The sequence below is a fragment of the Citrus sinensis genome, chromosome 5 (assembly GCF_022201045.2).
Source record: "Citrus sinensis cultivar Valencia sweet orange chromosome 5, DVS_A1.0, whole genome shotgun sequence".
NCBI lineage: Eukaryota > Viridiplantae > Streptophyta > Magnoliopsida > Sapindales > Rutaceae > Citrus > Citrus sinensis.
The window spans coordinates 22,705,055-22,726,926 of record NC_068560.1 but is presented as its reverse complement, the minus strand read 5'-3'; the positions used below and the strand labels follow the sequence as shown (position 1 = coordinate 22,726,926).

The 21,872-nt window shown below is 33.2% G+C and overlaps 4 protein-coding genes across 10 annotated transcripts; 3 read left to right on the top strand and 1 right to left on the bottom strand.

The window, feature by feature from the left end:
* Window positions 1-533: 533 nt before the first annotated feature.
* LOC102613938 (uncharacterized) lies at window positions 534-3,635 on the bottom strand. The gene is made up of 5 exons (XM_006494037.4): window positions 3,239-3,635; window positions 3,060-3,137; window positions 2,548-2,629; window positions 1,030-1,172; window positions 534-900 (listed from the first exon to the last, which is right to left on the bottom strand). Exons 1-5 carry the CDS (start codon window positions 3,485-3,487, stop codon window positions 691-693), a joined length of 762 nt encoding a protein of 253 aa, XP_006494100.2. The 5' UTR covers window positions 3,488-3,635; the 3' UTR covers window positions 534-690.
* A 4,669-nt stretch (window positions 3,636-8,304) lies between these two features.
* Window positions 8,305-10,426, top strand: LOC102614236 (pentatricopeptide repeat-containing protein At1g77360, mitochondrial-like). 2 transcript variants are annotated; one of them, XM_006494039.4, is made up of 2 exons: window positions 8,305-9,591; window positions 9,700-10,426. In XM_006494039.4, the coding sequence occupies exons 1-2, from the start codon at window positions 8,647-8,649 to the stop codon at window positions 10,144-10,146; spliced, it is 1,392 nt and encodes a 463-aa protein (XP_006494102.2). In that variant the 5' UTR covers window positions 8,305-8,646; the 3' UTR covers window positions 10,147-10,426. The 2 variants fall into 2 exon arrangements, with proteins under 2 accessions (XP_006494102.2, XP_006494101.2); XM_006494038.4 differs by having other exon boundaries at window positions 8,307-10,426.
* A 2,055-nt stretch (window positions 10,427-12,481) lies between these two features.
* On the top strand, window positions 12,482-13,724 carry LOC127902692 (NDR1/HIN1-like protein 13). The gene has a single exon (XM_052442461.1). The coding sequence runs from the start codon at window positions 12,924-12,926 to the stop codon at window positions 13,524-13,526; it is 603 nt and encodes a 200-aa protein (XP_052298421.1). The 5' UTR covers window positions 12,482-12,923; the 3' UTR covers window positions 13,527-13,724.
* A 594-nt stretch (window positions 13,725-14,318) lies between these two features.
* LOC102615009 (uncharacterized) lies at window positions 14,319-19,152 on the top strand. Of its 6 annotated transcripts, none has more exons than XM_052442460.1 (5): window positions 14,319-14,474; window positions 14,617-14,896; window positions 16,228-16,437; window positions 17,498-18,203; window positions 18,349-18,798. In XM_052442460.1, the coding sequence occupies exons 2-4, from the start codon at window positions 14,636-14,638 to the stop codon at window positions 18,125-18,127; spliced, it is 1,101 nt and encodes a 366-aa protein (XP_052298420.1). In that variant the 5' UTR covers window positions 14,319-14,474; window positions 14,617-14,635; the 3' UTR covers window positions 18,128-18,203; window positions 18,349-18,798. The 6 variants fall into 6 exon arrangements, with proteins under 6 accessions (XP_052298420.1, XP_052298417.1, XP_052298418.1 ...); XM_052442457.1 differs by lacking the exon at window positions 14,319-14,474 and adding an exon at window positions 18,863-19,152 and having other exon boundaries at window positions 14,481-14,896; window positions 18,349-18,409; XM_052442458.1 differs by lacking the exon at window positions 14,319-14,474 and adding an exon at window positions 18,863-19,152 and having other exon boundaries at window positions 14,481-14,896; window positions 18,341-18,409.
* The last annotated feature ends 2,720 nt before the right edge of the window (window positions 19,153-21,872 follow it).

Below are 21,872 nucleotides of genomic sequence, written 5' to 3'. Positions count from 1 at the left end.
AAGGCACTATCCACGCTGCAATATTTGTTTTATTGTTTATATACTTTCTGTTCATACATCAATATCCAATACATTTGTTTATTATATGATGAGGATAAGAATAAAATTTCTTAAAAAAAATTTATGTTAACCTTCGAGAAATATTCGAAATTGCAATCAGCAGAACCATTGCATTATTTAATGGCTTCCAAATTAAGTACCCAAATTGAGAATACTTGGAAACATTAAGATTGATTCTTATCAATTTCTTTGACACAGTCAAGAAAGCAGGATTATATTTATCGTTATAGAAGATTGTCTAAAAATTTTCAATTTTACATATATTTTTCTGTAATTTTTCATATTTTGGGATTTTAATACCAAAAATATTCTTTTAATCAAGCATTAGAGATTATGATAAAAGATCATCTTTGATTATACTCTGCGTTCTTTTTATTTAAAAAAAAAAATCTACGCCAAATACGAGTGAGAAGGGTTCGAGTCCTCGTATGAGTATACATTTTCACCTTTGTACATTTTTAATGCAAGGCATATTTTGGATTTAGTTGAATGTTTCTATTATATTATTCAGCTTAAAATATACACTAAAACAGCATACAAGAGCAAAGTATTATTTTTACATATATATATATACACATTGTATGGCTCAGCTCTAGATTAATTTGGGTAAAAAATAAAATAACACAAAATTCACTTGGAGCCATTAAGCTTAGATAACAAGAACAGGCAACCAGAACAGAGGAGGACAGAAGCTGAGAAGCAAAGCAAATCCAGAGGAGATTGTATAACAGCCTTCTTACTCTTGTCAAACAGCCCAATCAGAAGTAGCATCACTATGACGTGGCCGAGCTTTGTTTTTAGCTCATTCACCGACTTTATTTCTAACCACCTTGGTCGTTCCTAGAGATCGATAGAAAGGAAAGGTAATTTAGACGAAAAACATAGCAATAAAGAAATAATACATGCCAGACAAAGTAGAAACATTAATCAAGTTAAACCAATATAAAGATTACACGTAAGTGGACGGACCTTTAAAGTGAATAAACCAAAGAGATTTGATCTGTGGTGAGCTTTGTCTTCTGAAAGTAACTTTCCAATGTCCAGATTGCTGACAAAGAGCTCATATAGACCCATCCCAAAAACCAGCATTACAGTTCCTAAGAGATAGACATCTAGAAGCACAACAAAAAGGTAGTTAATGACTTCAGTTAAGGCTGTACGAAAGCCTTTATATCAATAGTTGAAATGTGATGCTTTCTGCCATAGCATACACATTCATTTTCAATTTCATGCATGTACATGAGGGAAAAAATGTGTATAGTGTGCATCCCTATTTTCTTAGATAAGTGAAAGTTCAGAGGTTAAATGATGCTACTAAAATGCAGATTCAATAATCTGCCTCCTTCAAATACTCGAGAAAAAGGCGTTAGCAGCTCCAATTTGGGCTATTGATTAGAGGGAGGAGATGAAGGAAATGGATTTGTCAAATTTTGCTATGCCTAGGACTTTCTTATTCTGCAGCCGGAAGACAGAGATAATAGCATATATGTACCTTCAGTTGATTTCAGAAGTGATAAAACAATGTGTAATTTGAAAAAAGAGAAGTTCAAGCACACATGATCTTGTAGTTTTAACAGATAAGACAAACATGTAAGCAACAACAGAGATCTCAGTAATTCATTTAAAGACAAAACTAATTCTCAGTCACCAAAAAATAACTTAAAGAGTTTGCAATACGAAACTGCAACTGAGCGCTCAAGGGGAAGTAAAAAAGAAATGAGAAAAGAACAAAAACTGATACGATGGCATTACGACAACTGAAGGGACTTCTATAGGGACATGATGTACAAATTCAACTACATTACACTATACACACTGGGATAATAATCCCAGGTGCTCGACCTAAAATCTGTAATAAATATATGATCAGTTTCACCAAAAGGATATTTAACCAAACCTCTTTATATAGCCAACAATACATACATAAGCAAGAAAAAAATCATGCTAAATTCCAAAATCCATTCAGTTATGGGAAATTACTAATAACCGCCTCTAAAGAAAAAAAACTAAAAGTAGAAACCAGTAACTTTTTCTCAGTTCACTTTAGAGCCATCTTGGGGCAGCTGCCCCAAAGAGAGTTTTAGCATAGAAGCAACAAAGGATCTCACATGATTTTTTTTATGTAAAGTAGAACTACCAAACTGTAACTCTCCTCTCAAATCTTGCAAACTGGTTCATAGCTTCCAAAAAGAGCAGAAGTAGCAACAAAAACCAACAATAAATTCAAGGTTTTCGTTGAAAGTTACTTTTATGTAATGTGATTCCAAGGAAAAAATTTCTAAACTTTGCTTGTAAATGCAAATTTGCACACTACTAAAATGAAGGTATTAATATATTCAAATTGAATAGTGTCTTAGCGTGAAAGAAAAATGAAAAAATAAAAATAAATAATCAAACAATGAGCCATAAAAGCACATGATATATATATATAAATATAATGAAGCAGGATACAGCATGAATATTAACAATAAATAAAAGAACACTCACCAATAGCCTCAACAAGCAATGATATCACGTTACCACGACTCGCAAAATACTTCATGAATGATGCCCCAACATAGGTGCAACCCTGCATATCGAGAAGAGTCAACAGTGTAAATCAAAACACTAAAGAGAATAGTCACAAAAACAAAATAATCAATACATATGGATGGCTACACATGACAGCCAAGATGATCTGCTAATGCTCTCCACATCATTAGTATCTCCTAATCTGAATTTCATTCAGCATAAAACAAACAAAATACATTACTCTAAGATGACTGATAGAATTGCATTTTCCGGGTTAAGAATACATTATTTGTAAAAATAGTCTATAATTCAATAAGTCTGTCAGCTAATTACAAATTCAGATGAAAAAGATTGTTCTTTTCAATTTTTATCATATAACAATATCTTGGACAATACCAAGAATTGAGGTCTAAATATTACATAGCATCAATTAAACAGTGGAATTAACATTTAACAAAAAGATATATTTAAACTTAAAAAATAAGTACCTTAATGAAACAGATAAATGAGCCAATCAAAGACCCAAAAACACCCAGAAGTGTCATGAACCGGCATCCATAAATAGCCTGCAGAAAAATAATAAAATAAAAATATTAGTAGAACGCAAAATAATAAAATTCCCAAAAATTTCGGATAAAAAAAATGAAATGATAACTAACTAACTAACCTTCTCTATCTTCTCCTCGACAGCTTCAAGTTTGTCCAATTTCGAAGCAAGAACTGGTGATGAGGAGTGAGTTGATGCCGGAAGCTGAATTTGATTTCTTGATCTTTTAGTGTTTACTGTAATTAGTGGAAATTTGATATTGATATTAGAATCAAAGACCCTTTTCAATTTGCAGTTTTTGGTGACGCACATGGGCGGCGTGCGCGGTGGTTTAATGGGTCTCGTTATCAACGGTCGAGATGGTCTCATGGTTGGTTGGTCGGCTGCTGGCTCGCTGAGAGAAATGGGGATGAAGAAGGCGAATTGAGTCAACTGTCGAGTTAAGCGAGCGAGTCAGTGAAGGTATACCAAAAATTGTTAATAGCCGGTGCATTCGAAAGATTCGCGGAAGGGGAGAGAGAAGCCACGTGTGTGCTTTGGGTTCGCTTTAATTGCCGTAGGAGGCATCAGTTTTTCATGTTCTCGAGTGAAAACAACATAAAAATTAATGTTCAATTACGTAATTATTTTAGTTCACTACAATGGGGAAAGAAGACAGACACCTCATAATTTGATAAAATAGTGATGAAGCTTTCTTGTTTAACCAATAATCACATAGATTTTTAGTACGACATAATTATCTGAATAAAATTTATATGGTAATTTTTTAAAATATGAGATCTTTGTAATTATTTGGCTAAATTAAAACATCATTTTTTTAAATATTAATACATTATAATTACAAATCTACTAATATATTTACAATCAAGACTAGTCTTTATCAATTCTTTTAAAATATGATTTGAATTTTTATCTTCACCAATTTAGAGAAATATCTAATTTATTCCTACTAATTATGACATAATTGAAAGGAAAAGTAGTCCCAAAACAAGTGCTTGGACTCAGATTTGGGTGGGTGACTAGCTAGCCTACTGACAAATCACAATATCATTTTTCCTAATATGTGTTTGTAGTTAATTAGGAAAACTTTTAACTACTAGATATAGGGTGTGCTTGGAGTTATTTTTGAAATGTTTAAAAGTAATTTTAAAAAATCAAAAGTTAATTTTAATGTTTGATAAATTTTTTAAAAATCAATTTTGACAAAATCATTCCATTCTCGATTAGATTTTGAAAAGAAGAAAATGAATAGCTTTTCAAAGTCTGATTTTGAGAATTACTTTTATATTTAATATAATTTCATATATATATATTATAAAAATCTAAAATTATCCTTATTAATAGGAAATAAAATCATTAAGTTTAGACATATTAATATTATTACTAATTATATTGAGATAACAAAATAAAGAATAAATTTAATAGTATAAAATATTTATTTTAGTTATCAATTGTTATATATATACACAATAAAAAAATATAATATATATAAATATATATTATTCAACATTTTATCTAATTAATTTTCTTCACAACTAATTATTTCTATATATAACTAATAGCAATTATTTAAAAAAAAACAATTACAGCATTACTAAAACAGAGAAGGCTACGGTGCAACGGTGATACGGTATCACTATTACACCCAGCCGTTGAATCCCACTGGATCCATTCATTCAAGTAGATCCAACGGCTGGATGCAACGGTGATACCGTATCACCGTTGGTATCACCATTACACCCAGCCGTTGGATCCCACTGGATCCATTCATTCAAGTGGATCCAACGGCTGGATGCAACGGTAATACCGTATCACCGTTGTACCGTAGCCGGACCCTACTAAAACCGACCTTGATAGATATTCAAAATTTAAGGGACATACGGCCGGATGGATGGAATTTTTCGTACTACCATACATTTTCCTAGAGCCATGTGTCCGAATATAAGGTGAATGCCCCCAAGAATTGGACTCTCTCGCACGATAACAAATGAGCCATCATCATTTCACCGTTGGTGATATTTTTTTTTGTCCTCACGAGTCATGACAAAATATCTTTTCAAAAACATCGCACGTCTTGAGGTTGGAGTCGAAATTAGAGAGCGATTCATTGCATGGTTGTCACCGCAGCTCTTTTTCAAAACTTTGACTGATTGTTGTGTTCTTATTAAAACCGTTGGCTGAATTGTCGGCTTCTCACGACCTCTTATGAACTTTCGAGTTTCCTAAAATAATAAAATTTGATCTTGTATAAGTATAAATATATAGTAATAATACAAGGTACAAATCGAAAGCAACCAATATTCAGATTTCAATTTTTTTTTTTCCATTTTCTCTCAATCATATGTTAATAAAAAAAACATGAATCATGAAATATTAAAGCAGTTGATTTTTTTCAATTGTTATTATTAGAATTCTTGAGTGTAATTGAAAATTTTCATTTTAATCGAATTGATCTTATCAGATTATATTGGATGTCACTTTTCACTGGTTTAGATTTCTATAAGTGTTTGGATTTTAATAAGTGATTGGATCGGATTGGATCGAAAATATAAAATTCAATATATGATGGGTTGGACTTGAATTTGATAAAATTTAATGAATTTGAACCACTGAATAATCCTACTACAAAGGTTTATTTATATGACAGAAGTTTATTATCTTGTTCTTGTTATTATAGTCATATTATAGTTTTAATTATAATTAATAGTTGTAGTTGTAATTAGAATTGTTATTGTAATTACTATTAAAATTGAGTAACACATATATTGGACGGTAAATAAGTAATTTTACAAATTTTAAAATTTATTATCTAATAGATGAGTAACCCACAACAGTTGGGACTCAAATTGAATTCAAATATCGGATTCGCTCTTTTTTTTCATTTTTTACAATTGATTGCAATTATTATTATTCCATGTAATTGTTAAAAAAAAAAAAACAGAACCCCTTGTGATAAAAGCATGCAGAATTCGACATAATAAATGACGCATCATTTAACAAGGAAAAAACCATCCGTAAAGTCTCCACGTGCTTATACCAAAACCGACATGACGGTGGTTGATGTAGGACAAACTTAGTCATAATATGAGTATAAATTTAATTTCTTTTTTCTAGTCTAATTAGGATTTAATTTATATTTATTTATTGTTTAAGTCAGATTCCTTTACTTATAAAGAATCATAATTTATTAAGAATAGGATAATCATAACTAGTATAAATAGGCTTGGTATGCTTGTTTCTTGACACAAACTTTCATTAATAATATTCAGTATTTCTCAATTGAAATATTTTCTCCTTTGTGAGAGCCTACCTTCTTGAGTTTTAAGAACGTATATTAAAATGAAATCTAGTATTACTTTCGCGCTGCATTAGTGGTTGACGACGAGACATCTAACTGATGCATTGGCGCATGTTGTAAAGCATGTCGATTGTACAAAAGAATCAGACGACATGTTGTTTGTAATATTTATACTTTAACGAAATGACACTTTTTAGTAAAATTGTAAACGATGAGTCATCCATCATATACACCGACGAATGCTAATGACAATTCTTTTTTTTTTTTTTTTTGAGAGGCGAAGATGATGGAAAGAGAAAGAGAAATGTTATTAGAGTTAATTTTTCTTTTTAAATAGATTTTTTAAGTTTTTATATGGTGGGACGTTTGGAAAAATGAGAGATTAAAATTATTTAAAATTTTCAATGGCGCTAATTGAGTAGTGGGTTGATATAGATAAAATGAGTAGATCAAACTCAAATATCACCACTCTTGCAAATTAAAAAAAAAATCAATATTATTGGGTTGGCTTATATATGGATCTATGGTTCAAATCCAATACAAACGAATCCAATCTATTATTTTTTTATTTTCTTTATTATTTTTTGAAATAGCTAAATGTTACCTTTATATTTAGCTTGCTAAAAGAATAAAACCTTATTTTCCTAAAAATAGTAAAACCTAATTTTGTATAAGTACAAAAGAATAAAACCATCGGTTGCTTTCAATATTCGAATTTCAATCATTTTTTTAAAACCCTAAGATAAGAAGTTGATATTTTCTTATTTTAGTTGTTAGTAACTTGAACTCTATGGTCCAATTGACAATTTTTATTTGTAAATTTTTTATTTTAATCAGATTGATCAGATTGGATTAGATTAAATTGGATTTCCCTTTTCGTTTGTTTAGATATCAACAAGTGATGGGATTTTAATAAGTGATTGGATCGGATTGGATCCAAAACATAAAGTCCAATATGTGATGGATTGGACGTAGATTTGACAAAATGTAATAGATTTGAACCATTGAACACCCCTACTATAAAACTATATTTATATGACCAAAGTCTATTGTTACTATAATCATAACTATAGTTTTATTTGTAATTAATAGTTGCAGTTATATTGAGAATTGTTATTGCAATTACTATTAAAATTGAGTAAAATATCTATTGGATGATAAATGAGTAATTTTACAAATTATAAAAACTCATTATCTAATACATGAGTGATCCATAAAGTTGAAACTCAAATTGAACTCAAATGTCAAAATTCACTCGCTTTTTTTTTTTTTACAATTAATTGTAATTATTATTATTCCATGTAATTTAAAAAAAATATATATGCTAAAATCATGTAGAATTCAGCACAATAGATGACACGTCATTGATCAAGAAAGCAAACAAACGCCACATCGGCATGTGCTTATATTAAAACCGCCATATCAGTTTTTATTAAAATGTAAACGACAAGTCGTCTAACTGATGCATCAGGCCGTACTGTTTTATGCATGTCCCCGTACAAAAATTTCGAACAACATGCTATTTTTGATATTTTTAGCACAATAACATTTTTTTTTTTTTAGCAAAACTATAAACGACGAGTCATCCATCATAAACGTCGACAGTTACTACTTGCTCACTAATGACAAATCTTTTTTTTTTTTTTTCAAGGCGCAAATGATACAAAGATAAAGAGAAAGACTATTAGAGTTAATTTTTCCTTTTAAGTAAATTTTTTTTTTTTAAAGTTTTATATAGTGCGGTGTTCAATGGCAGTATGAGGACTTTTAAGGGGTGCCACTAGTTCTACTGAAAAAGTTTGAGAATTGTTGTCCCCCGATCCGAAAGGCCCAAACCCAAAACCCATTTTGTTGTCCATTAAGCAGCCGGGATTCTGTTCGTTTTTACTTTTTAGTCCTTCAAAAATCACGAATTTGCATCTGAGTCTTTCCCTTTCAATGCCAATGGTGCCAACCGCCAAGCGGTAACCAGAATTAAACTAGACGCTGAAGACTGAACTTGACCACGTCGTATTCCTAAACCGACAGCATTGGGAGGAAGAGGAGGAGTTCAACATTATTAACCAGCTCTTAAAGGTTCTCCCTCTCAATTCCCAATCCCCAATTCCGCTAGTCTTGTTTTAAAAAATGATTTTTTAATAATTTTTGAATCGATTTCCATATCATTGGGGTTTGTTTAAATTATTCTCTTAGCCCTCCGTTTAACAAAATTAAAAAAATAAATATATAAATGGAGGTAATGGATGAAAGCCCTGATTTCGTCATAAAAAATAAAATAATCCCATCATCGTCCTCGACCACCACTTCTCCAACCAGCCATAACCCTCATCGCCCGACCAGACCACGATTCCCCACGCACCTCGACGCGCCGTATATTTCCTCATCCGCCCGCATCATCTGCGAAATCCTCGCCCACGCCTCCTCCGACGACATCGAATCTGCGCTCGCCTGCACCGGAATAATCCCCACTCCCGACCTCGTCCACGAGGTCCTTCAGCTCTCCTACGACTCCCCTTCCTCCGCCGTCGATTTCTTCCGATGGGCTGGCCGCGGCCAGAGGCTCTCCCCTTACGCTTGGAATCTGATGGTGGATGTTTTGGGGAAGAACGGCCGTTTCGAACAAATGTGGAATGCTGTTCGGGTTATGAAAGAGGACGGGGTTCTATCGCTGCCCACGTTTGCTTCCATTTTCGATAGCTATTGCGGAGCTGGTAAGTACGACGAGGCTGTGATGAGTTTTGATGTTATGAGCATGCACGGTGTTGAACAAGATGTTGTCGCTGTCAATTCGCTTTTGAGTGCCATTTGCCGACAAGAAAACCAGACTAGCAGGGCGTTGGAGTTTTTGAATAGAGTTAAGAAGATTGTTGATCCTGATGGGGATTCTTTCGCGATTTTGTTAGAAGGCTGGGAGAAGGAAGGCAATGTGGAGGAGGCTAATAAGACTTTCGGAGAAATGGTGGAACGTTTTGAGTGGAATCCAGAGCATGTTTTGGCTTATGAAACTTTCTTGATTACACTTATTCGTGGGAAACAGGTTGATGAGGCCTTAAAGTTTCTTCGGGTTATGAAAGGGGAGAATTGCTTCCCAACTTTGAAGTTTTTCTCTAATGCACTTGATATTCTTGTTAAGCTGAATGATTCCACTCACGCTGTGCAACTGTGGGATATAATGGTGGGTATTGGTTTCAATTTGATGCCCAATTTGATCATGTATAATGCGGTGATTGGATTGCTGTGTAACAACGATGATGTTGATAATGTGTTCCGATTCTTTGATCAGATGGTTTTCCATGGAGCTTTTCCAGATTCCTTGACTTATAACATGATCTTTGAGTGTTTGATTAAAAACAAGAGGGTCCATGAGGTGGAAAAGTTTTTTCATGAAATGATCAAGAATGAGTGGCAACCGACGCCTTTGAATTGTGCTACAGCCATTACCATGTTGTTAGATGCTGATGAACCTGAAATCGCAATAGAGATATGGAACTACATTTTGGAGAATGGTATTTTGCCTCTTGAAGCGAGTGCAAACGAACTGCTCGTTGGGCTACGTAACTTGGGTAGATTATCAGATGTGAGGAGGTTTGCTGAAGAGATGCTCAATAGAAGAATTCTTATATATGAAGTTACGATGCATAAGTTGAAGAAAGCTTTTTATAATGAGAGTAGGAGTATGAGGGATATATTTGATAGCCTTGAAAGGAGATGCAAAACTTCGCAGATGTGATGGGCGTAAGTTTCTGAAGTTGTATAGAATTTTAACTTTCTTGTATAGATTTTTAACTTTCCAATTGGGATATTTGGAAGGAATTTATTGTAGATCTATGATGTTTTCATAAAAAAGGGGCTGAAGTACATAAAAAAATTTCTGTTTCTTGACTAGCCTGCATTATTTTCCATTTTCTTTTCCCACTAGTGGTACCTTACATTCAGCTTATCCCAAATGTAGTCTATTTTTATTCTTCATTCTTTTGATTTTGAATGGAATTCTAGATTTTTTTCCTTTATTTTTTCAACTAGCTTATTGCATTCTTAACTCTTGAACTCAACATAATTATTGGTAGATATCTTTGCTCACCTGCAGCTGATTTCCTAATGCATTTTTGAAGATTTATTGCATGATTCTTAAAGTTCAGAGAATGAATATGCTAAATTCTTGGTTAATTCTCTTATTTTTATGCATACTGGTGGGTTTCCTCTTATATGTTGGATGAGTGCTTGAGGGTTTGTTAAGTTCTCTAGTTTGCTATTTTCCTTTTCCAATTCCTTTTGAATTCGTAATCATTATTTTATTTTTATGTTTTGTAATTTGATGAAGACTTGGTACAAACTCTTCTTTTCCTTCCCCCAAAAGTATTCATAAGAATGTCACTGCTCTCTGTATTAGTTTTCATGCCTTTCGAAAAGTTATTAATGTTTTCATTGTGCCTTTTTAACTTATGAAAGGACAGTTTTCTGGGTCTCTTAAGGAGATACTTCATGGTGATTGTTTAAAACCTTAACATGCTCTCTTTATGATGTGTGTTGGGTGGTTATCGAAGTTTTCTGTTCTAATAAAACATATTTGGAGGTGAGGTTGAGCATAGTTAGAAGCATGGGAACTATCTAACTAGTTTCCTTTCGACATCTTGGAAGCAAATGTGCGAGGGGATTTTATGATCTGCTTTCATCACATTTATCCCTTAGATGATGGGCGGATTGATGCTTGTCACATGTGGCATTTGTGATTATCCTGAAGCTTGTAAAGTTACAGGGTTGCTGTGACTGTTGTATTTTTTATGGCACGGTCATAGAAAGATATTATTATTATTTTTTTTTTTTCTGGCATGAGTATAAGCTCGTGTGCAAATCTTGTTTTGTGGCCGTAATGAGTCAGTATGACAGAGGTAAATAAGTGTCCGTATATGGGTTGCACAGCCATAAAGGTTGTCCTTAACAATATGACTTTTTGATCAAGCTATGTTCTGATTCTTTGATGAGACATAACTGTATTTAGCTAGGTTGGACGAATATTTTCTCATTTAGGCTTTTGGTAGTGGTCTGACCTATCTAAATCAGTTTGGGCGTGATCACTCTCTTGTTTAGGCTCTTGCAGAATGATCTCACTTTTCTGATTGTCTCTTTTGAAGTATTTGGTTGGTGATGCATGGTGGTGTTAGTTTCTTGAACTCTCATTCTTGTTTTTGACCGATTGATCATGCTTAGTTTTATTTGATGTTTGTTTTCGTCACTTTCAAGTGACAACCGCACTTGGAGAAACTCCGCGAATAGTTTTGGTTGCCTTACGTTTTAATCTGAATGTAGTTTAATTCTCACAGAAGCTAATTGAATTATTTGGTTATCACTCAATTCATAAACCTTCTTTTGAGTTCATTTGCAGTACTGCTCAATAGTAAGTTTTCACAACTTGAGTGTGAAGGAAGTTGGAACTTTGGTTTGAACAATTTAAGGTCGTTTGTGAATTAGTCGGTTTCATTCCTTTTGGGGACTACAATTTCTGTAATCTAATTTGTTCTCAGAGACCGTAATATTTCATCATTATTTTCCAATTTTTACTTTGCTGTCACACATGCAACTAAGGGAATTTGTTGTTTCAACTCTCCTCTTATTTGTAATACAAATCAAATTCATTTGATACGAACAAAATTGCAAGGGATGTTTGCTGGATGCACCCAAAAAAGCTTGATGAGCAAGGGTTATTGAAAAGTTCTTATTTACATGCCTTTCTTTTTGCTGCGAATTTTATGTATTATGTTGTATGGACTAATCACTCTTTCTCGCTTTGAACCTTTCAATCAGAACAAAGTAAGTTAAGTTGGCATTAAGGAGTAAGAGCACACAGAGCTCAAACCATTGTGGCAAACCTAAAGCAAACCCAAATACTAAGACGCCATAGCAATTCAAAGCCCACATTTGAGTTGATTTTTTAGTTAAATTTTAGAATAGTACCAATTTTATAATATAGTGTAATAATTTTAAAAAAAAAGCCCAAAATCTCCTTGAAACTCTAATGCACGTCACGGCATAATTTTGAGTTTTTTATTTTTTCAACTAATTTCACATGGTAATGCTCAGTTTGCTCTTGAAGGAAGTACAAAGAGAAGCTGTGACATAGACTTCTCCTTAGCAATTAAGTTTGGTACTTTCCTTGCAGATAAAGTGACCATAGATACCTTAACAGAGAAAGCTTATACATGTTGTTCATATAATATATGTGTGTGTGTCTCTCTCTCTCTCTATGTATATATATATATAATAAACACAAATGCTTTAAAATTAGGAAAGGAAGATACCAAAACCTTCCCCACCATCTAGGCCTAAGTACAACCCAATTACTTAATTCTTTTCTTCGCCAATCTTCCCCCCAAGACTTGAGCCTAAAACACTCACATAAAATATTACCTAAACCAAAACAAATTATTTTTGCTTCATGTTGTCACTCTCATTACTCTTAGACTTACAATTAGAAATAAGCCTCCACAGTAGCCGTCACCTCCAAATTCAATGCCATCAAAGTTTTTACCCCCACGGCGGCGGAGCACCCACCTGTTGATCTGGCTTATAGCCATCATCTGCACAATCCTGGCCATCGCAGTGATCATCGCCGGCATAGTTGTATTCATCGGGTACTTGGTAATGCACCCGAGGATCCCCGTCATGAGTGTCGTTGGAGCCCACTTGGACTTGTTTCAGTACGACGAGGCGGGGTTGCTTGAGACCCAAGTCACCATTGTCATCCGGATGAGGAATGGGAATGCAAAAGCGGGGGCCAGCTTCTCGGATACAAGCGTGTATCTTTTCTTTGATGGATTGAAGATTGCGCAGCTTGTCGCCGACCCTTTTGAAGTGAGCAAGAATAGCTCAGTTGATTTTAACTACGTTGTGGAGTCAAGGCCTGTGCCATTGGATCCTGAGCTACAAGAATTTGCGGACACGTCGTTGAAGAAAGATGTTGTTAGGTTCGATTTGAAAGGAGGGTCGAGGACTAGATGGAGAATAGGGGTCTTGGGCTCTGTTAAATTCTGGTGTCGTTTGGATTGTCAGCTCAAGTTTCATCCTTCTAATGGGAGTTACATTCCTTCAAGATGCAGCTCCACGACCAAATAAATTAAATTTTTTTTTAAAAAAGAAATCAATTAGTCATCTCTTTGTTTTCTTCTATGATGGGAGAGAGTAGGGATTTTAGGTTAATTTAGAAGAGGGAAAAAATAATAATGAACCCTTTATCCTTTTATTTTATTACTTTTTGTTTGTTAACCTTCACCATTATTGAAACTATCTATATATGTATTTGCTTCTGAATGATGCACTAATTCCCCATTTTCATGATTTTTTTTTTAATTTTATAGTATAATTACTTAATGGTTAATTAATTTGCATCTAGAAGACTCTGCTGAATGTAGCAGAAAAGGGCAGGAAAGGAAAGAGATTATCTTTTTCTTCTACCTTTTTCAAAGTTGTTCATTTTAAGCACCCTTTACTACTTTTTGTTTGCTTAATTTTTGAAATATCTGGGAAATTTCTAGTTTTCCCGGGATAAGCAACAAACCCACCAGAGGCTATGATTACCACCCAATTAGTTTTTAGTTTTTGTTTGTTTAATATTAAGATCAATTTAGTATACAATTAGGCTAATCTATAACACGAATTGTGGCCTAATTTAATGTCACGGTGCTAGCAGTTTAAAAGTTATAAGTTAACGCTTTAATTATGAAATTAAAATTAAAGATGGTAACAAATATGACCTTGAATATTTCAATTATAGCTTACAAACCATAATTATGAAAAAAATCTCTTTGTTTAGTATCTCGTGCAATGAATGAAATGAAGTAATGAACGGATAAGGGATCGAAGATAGACAGTGGAATATTAAAAAAATGCAACGAAGTTGGGAAAAGCCATGCACTTATCTCACGTGTCGATCATGTAGATCCTCTTGCTGCCACCTGGACCCCCACATGACATAACTAACTGCATGCACTTCACTTCAAATGCAAATCTTCTTCTCTGCTAAAACTGTCCTGTCCTGTCCTATTCCTCTCACTAGCTGATCAGGTGTGCTCAACTCTTCACTTCTCTCTGCACTTCCCTTGCGCATTTAAATTTCTCCCTTTGATGATTTGAAGTATTGAACTCAAATTCTTTCCCTTTTGCTTTATGTGTTAAGTTAATTGATTGCTTTTATGTATGCATGCAGGCAGCAAGTGGACATAATAATGATGGATATGAATATGATGTCATTGGTGCAAGAGTTGATGGGTATGATGATAATTTTGGTTACAAAGCCAATCTATATATGCAAATGGGCATTTCTTCTTGGTATGAGAATAACTTTCCTGGTGGTTCACACTTGGGTTGAGCTGGTCAAGGCCTCCATCAGCTTTCATTTGGACTTGATTTGGAGAACAATTGTATGCTTTGTTGCCGTTGTTTCACTTCCTTTCAGGGTCTTGACTGCTTTGCAGAGGGAGTCCCTGGTCAGTTTTTCTACCTTAAACTGTTTACTAATTTCAAATCAATTTTTTAGTCTCTTTCTTTGAACTCGAGTGGCCAAGGAAAGATAGCCGCTTGAAAACCACCCGGCTAAGCCCTGGGAGCTTAATTAGTCTTTGTATATTGGCTGCCTAGTTATGATTTTCTTCTGATGGTTTAATATGTTTGCTAATGAAATTATGCATATTTTGCTATTGAATAAGTTGACTCTCTGTAAGTATGCAGACATGTCATCTCATAGCGGCTAACATTGTTAACGATTATAAGTGGAATTGTTTGAAGTTACTTCGTAAGATGAAGAATCTAAATCTTATCAAACAAGCTCATCTTCAAATCCAAAACCTGTCACCAAAATCACATTTTGAAGGCAACCCATTTGACATGACAAAGCAAGGACCAAAACGCACTTGGCATTTTGATCCAAAAAATGCTTTATAGAAAGAAGATAGAGACATTAAACCTTTGGTTTTGATCTTATATCTTATCTATCTATTAACTTTTTAATGACAGTTTTCGTATCCAATGATGAAATATTGAAGATTTTGCACCCATGTGATTCTATTACCAAGATGGCGTTATCCTCTGTTTATTAAGCTTCTGACATCGAATTTTAGGATGGGGTCTAAGTAAGTAATAAGAATTTATGTAGAGAGGAGAATTAGATGTATTGGATGAAAGCCTGCCATCTATTAATTAGAACTTCTATTTACAGAAGTGGCGGAATAGATACACTGCATTTGCTAAGTTCATCCCATGCTTTAAGTGATATAATCAACAATTGTTCTAAAAAGAACTGGATGCTCAGAACACCAAGCTGATTTAGAACACTATCATTTACTCTTTCAGTTGTCAAATATCTTAAAGAATGCTTATCATAAGTAAACCCACTTATTTGGGTGTATAATATCTTATGTACTAACCATGTTCTGTTTGGTAAACTGTTATTAACTTTTCTCCTCTTGGGATTTGAATAAATCCTTGCCATCCTAATAAACTAGAGTAAAAGTGATGCGATGCTACGAAATTATGTTTTTTTCTGGACATTTTAAGTAGAAGCGTCCTATGTTCTTTCATCATTTGCACGGTCTTAAAAATCTAAAAACTTTGAAATTATTTAATGAAACGGTTCATGGAGGGCATCTTTAGTGATTTTTAATCTTAATCAGTTTCGGAACGGGTGTCTAAAGTCTAAGATGGTTAGATTGTGTATTCCATTCTTCAGTTTGTTGTAAGCATCTATTCCAATTATACAAGTCTCACGAGTACTTGTAAATCTGTCTATACGCTAAACCTTATTTTGTTTCCCATGATAAAGTACTATGAGAAGGACTATAAACATGTGCAGCTGGAAGAGAATTTGTGTGAGATGCAATTAGAGTTGGAGAATCTGGTATGGGACAGAAAGATACTTGAAGACCATCTTCAGGCAGCCATCAGAGAACGCAAAATTCTGGAGTCAATGTTTGCAGAACTTGAAGATGAACATGACAAGGCTATAGAAAAAATTGAACTCTTAGAGAGAGAGGTAAATATTAAATCATCTACCAGCTCTTAAATTGGTACTGCTGGCTGATGTGGTTACTTTCTGTGAACTAGAGACCTCCAAGGTTGGAATTTTGACTTATCATATAGTCTCTTGAATATTATTGTACAGGACTACTAGTTATAATGTCCCCTTGCAACATTTATTACACCTTACATGCAACAAGGGTTTCTTGTTTTTCTTTCCTTTCCTGGTTTAATTTTGTTTTTTATGCATATTGTGGTTCATAACTGACACAGTTTTATTGCTTTGAAAACGTGAAATACACAAATTGAAATATATATTATAGTAGTCTTAGTTCCTCTATCTCTTTAGTCTTACCAATGAGAGCCAAATATTTATGCCGTGTAAATAGTAATCTGTTATATATAGGTACATTGTACACACAGAAATGCTTTGACATACTCCTTAAATGCTAACTGGAATAACGTAGTACCGCACGTTATTTCTTTCTTCTTTTTCTTTTCCTTCTATTTTTGTGTTCTTAAAAGAAAAAAGGAAATCTGCAGATGCTGGATCAATAATGATTTTCGCTTTACCCGTGTAGAGAGAGCAACTCTTGGGCTCTGTAATTTGTTTTGTGGTAATAATGACTTCAACATATACAAGGAGATGAAGCTGCCTCAAAAGGAGATGGGTTTCTTTGAAAAAATTTAATAACTTTTGTTTGGCTGCTGACAACTTAGGATGAGCTACTGATATAATGTCAACATATTTTTGTTGTTGAAGTAGCATGATGGTAACTGAATTACCTCCCCATTCATGTGAGCATGATCCAAGTATCCAACCTCAAAGAGATGTTATGAATTAGAAATTTTAAAAACAGATTGTAAACAATATATATAGTGCCTATGCATTTGAATGATTAATATTCTATCCATTTTTTTTCTAACTTGTATCACTTTTCCTTCTATTGTTAATTGAATGTTTGGCTTGAGATTTAATAAATTTGCTCATGTTGTGCATTAGCATTTTTTTTTTTTGAGGTTGAATACGAGCTTGAGTCGATATATTAACTCTGTGCAAATGTGCCTTCCCTTAGTTGCAAGATCTGAAGGATGAAACTGTTCAGCTCAAGGAAATTTGTGGTAAAGAACTCTGGAGCTTTGCAGGTCATGATAGAAACAATGAGAAAAAAGGTTTTGTTGCCGACGAATATGGCATTCCTTATGGGATTCCATCATGGAAGGGGAGTGACATTATCTTACGGGACATGATGAAACACAAAGACACATGTGAGAATGAGAATAAGAGTAATGCAGAACTTCTCACTCACCTAGGGACTGGACTTGCACCTGGAACTATCCCAAGAAATTTGGATATGAATGAAGTTTACAACCAAAGAAAAGCGGTTGCAATCTCACAGTCCCTTTTTAGTGCGGTGTTATCTCTTTTGGTTGGAATGACCATTTGGGAAGCGCAAGATCCTTGTATGCCTCTTGTAGTGGCTCTTTTTACAGTTGTGGGCATGTCTTTGAGAAGTGTAATTCAGCTTTTCTCTACTATAAAGAACAAGCCAGCTTCTGATGCAGTAGCTTTACTAAGCTTCAACTGGTTTATACTCGGCACACTGACATACCCGACGCTGCCGAAGGTTGCCCGTGTGTTGGCTCCATGGGCCTTACGTTTTATATGCCGGACAATGAATTGGTTTGGTATCTCATTACACTAGCGTAATCAACATGGACTCGTTACTTGGAGTCGACAATCATGTACCATGGTCCTTAATTAGCCTACAACTTTGTATAGTAAGGCTTTTGTCCTCGTTTTCTCTTATGTAATTTTTCTCTTACCAGAGACTGAGCAGAAATATATTTATGAAAAAAAAAAATGGCTTTTAGAGTCTCACTAACTTTTTATCTATATAATTGATGAAGCCTTATAGTGGTGCAGGTTTAATGATACGTTTGTGGATGAAGATAATCAGCATAAATGGACCGGCAACTTTGGTGATGTGAGTGTGACTCTCTGCTTACCCCTCTTTTGTACGCGTATAAAATTTCTTCCTCTGCAAGTCTCGCAACTCTTGCTTCTGGGCCTAAAAAGTTTTATGAGTCGTATAATATTGGCATGTCCCCAAGCTGTGAGCCAAAGAAGGGAGAATTTATCGTTGGGGGGTTATTGTTTGCTTCTTGTCTTTTTCTCTAATCACACATGAATACCGTGTGAAGGAAGCCATCATCAAAGTAGAGTCCTCTAAAAATTGGATAAGCTCGAAGAAACAAATTGGGCATTTATTATTTGTTATCCTAGTTGTGTGCTTTTCTTTCTATGCTTTGTCAAAAAGATGATGGTGGATACTGGATTGTTTGTTCCAATTGTGTGCTTTCCTTTCTCCTCCAATCTTTCTCCTTTTTCTTTTTCTTTTTCCTTCTCTTTTTCGATAGCCTAATTTTATGGTGACCAGATTTGGTGCGTCCAGTCGCACACTCGCGTGATGTGCTCCCCTTAACATGACAACATTAGAATTGGAAGAAAGGTCAAGCGCGGCATGCTCAGAAGTCCAACTAATGAGCACAATAATGCAAGCAATTGTCAGGAATCTTCTAGGTCAGTGAATTAAAGTGGAAAATGACATTTACCTTAAATGTCTAGACATTTGGTCATATAATGTGACCCTGAAGTCGTCAACTCCCTATCAGATTCTCAAGTGTAATCTGACGGCATTATACAGCAATGGGCCCACAGTTTTTGGTAACTATTGGTGCATTATCACTTCTTCTTTAGAATGCAGGTGATTTGCAGAAATGGAATCAAGATTTTGGTCCAACGAAAGATCCATACTGTAGAAAATCAAACAGAACTGATGGGCTGTCACGTAATATCACAAAACTTCGAGGTTAGAAATAAGGGGGTGTTCAAAATTCAATTCGACCAGTTCCATCCATTGATCCATAAAAATTGATCCTTAGATTATTAGATTAGATTGAATTGAAAATTTAAAAATTTACAGTCAGAAAATCGATTGTGGATTTATTTATGTAAATTCATAAAAATCAACAAATTTGTAAAAAAAATATTTATGTAATAAAAAATTAAACTTATAAATATGTTATTATTATTTACTAATAAATAAATAAATTAGAACTCTTCAAAAAAAAGTTCATATTATATCTTATTTAATAATAATATTAAATAAAAATAAATAAATATAGTTTCCTAAGCAATTAATTTTTATGTACTGATTTAAATAAATCAATTTTTTTTAATGTGTTATATTTTGAAATTTTGAATAAACAATTAATTTATTTAAATATTATTTAATTTTAAATTTGATCGGTAGGAAAATCATGTTTATATTAATTTTTTTATTTAGTTAGTTCGTGAATAGGGCGGAATTAAAATTTTTTAGTCCTCAAATGAATCTGCAAAAGTCCGTAAATCAGTCCGTAAAATAATAGATTGGATATAAATTGCGTCAAATCTACATCTGATCTACAGACGTATGAATTAGATTTAGATTGAAGTTCACCAATCTGTAGATTGGATTAAATTAAAAATTTATAATATGTAAAATCGTGGATTGGATATGGATTGATGTTTAATCCACACAATTCGATCCACAAACACACTTAATCAAACTAAGTGGTAAAAATCGAAAAATTTAATTCAAGCTATGATCAAATTTAACAGGATTATTGATCAGATTGTGTTGGTGTTAATCCCCTTAATAATGGTATCGTATCAGATATATATTTAAAGTTTTTGACAAGATTTCTTTACAAATGAAAAGGCCTTTTGATAATGTAGCCAGACTTTGAGAAAAGATATCAAGTCTTGTATTTCTCTTGGAAATTTCCTCAGTCATTATTTGCTTTGACCGACATGATGTTCTTTAATCTAGACGAAACCGACATTAAGAATCATAGTAAGCTGGCGTAAAATTAAATAAAAAGAAAGCGTGCCGTATGCATATTATTACAAGAGAAAAAAAACAATATTTTCGTTTTCATTTGGATCAATTATAATTTGTCACTTGTTGAATTTTCATAATGATCAATTACTATCAACATCAAATTAATACTAATTTTATATTATTATTTGACGATGGTCGATACCAAAGCACTCGTTAGATATTTGGCTTTTTTTTAAATAAAGAAATACGTTAGATATTTTGGGGAGTTGGTTTATGGTACGTGGAATGTATTATTATAATATGGACACCAATATTGAGAAATCTAATACCATATTTAAGGGGATTTAAAACAAAATTTGAGAAATTAAGATTTAAAGTATCGCGCACAACTTTTGACGTATGAAGTGTGTAAATCATTTTCAAAATGAGATACCGAACTCAATGAGTTTTAGGATTCAATCAAGTGATTTTTAAATAATTTTCTTCTAAGTGGTTTTTAAATATATTTTTTTATTCGGCCACCTGTGTTTAAATCTTAAGAGAGACAAAAGACTAAAGAATTAATTTAGACTTTACTCTAACTTTAAAAAAAATATATTAAACTCAGAAAACGGAACATGAAACTCTTAGATCTTTTTCATACCATTTAAATTCTATTTAAAATTTCTTGTCAAATTTTGATGTTCTGACCCCTAAAATAAAATTAGAACATAGACCTTATATCTCAATAGTATAAAACTTGTTTGCAATAATCAGATAAACATTTGTACAAATTATATATCACTCATTTTACTTTCTGTTTCATACTAAGGTTAGATAGTTATACCTTAAACGTTAGAGTATTAAAATATCTGATAAACACTAATTATTGTGACTTGAAAGCTAAGTATAACACCCGCATCCTTACTAAGTTGGGTTTAATTATTTATTTAACAAACAAAATCAGAAAAAGAAATGTGTTACAACCTTGAAGAGATTAAACGGAATTAAGATAGCAAATCAGCCACTAAAATTTAGAAATTACCTGATCAGTTGGACGGCTTTAACACCCAAAAATAAACTTGAAATAAATATAGAGATTTTATAAGAATTCTTTTCACGCCAAGTTTATTCATTTGGTTGAGTATATGTCATTAACCTTTCTGTTATGTGTGTATGTTGATTTTAAGCTTGTTTTAATTGTTGAAATTTGTGATTATATTAAAATATTTATTTATTTTTAACGGTTAAAAAATATTATTGTTGGTATAATAAAAAAAATTTAACTGTTTATAATTATCTCAACTGTAGCTCACTCCTTTATTTTTGGTTGTAACACCCGATCCACCAACAACATAAGTTTGACAGTTAACAATAAAGGCTCAACAGGAAAAATAACATTGGCATGTGTCCATAAGGTAGTGTACAAATAAATTAATCCAAACAAACTCTTATAATGCCAAAAGATTCCTCATGAAAATTTTTTCAAATCGGCCGAATGAACAGTTTCCCATTTTCTATTTGATTTTTATTTGTAATATTATTTTACGATGTGCCTAATAAAATTTGGGCCATAACTGTA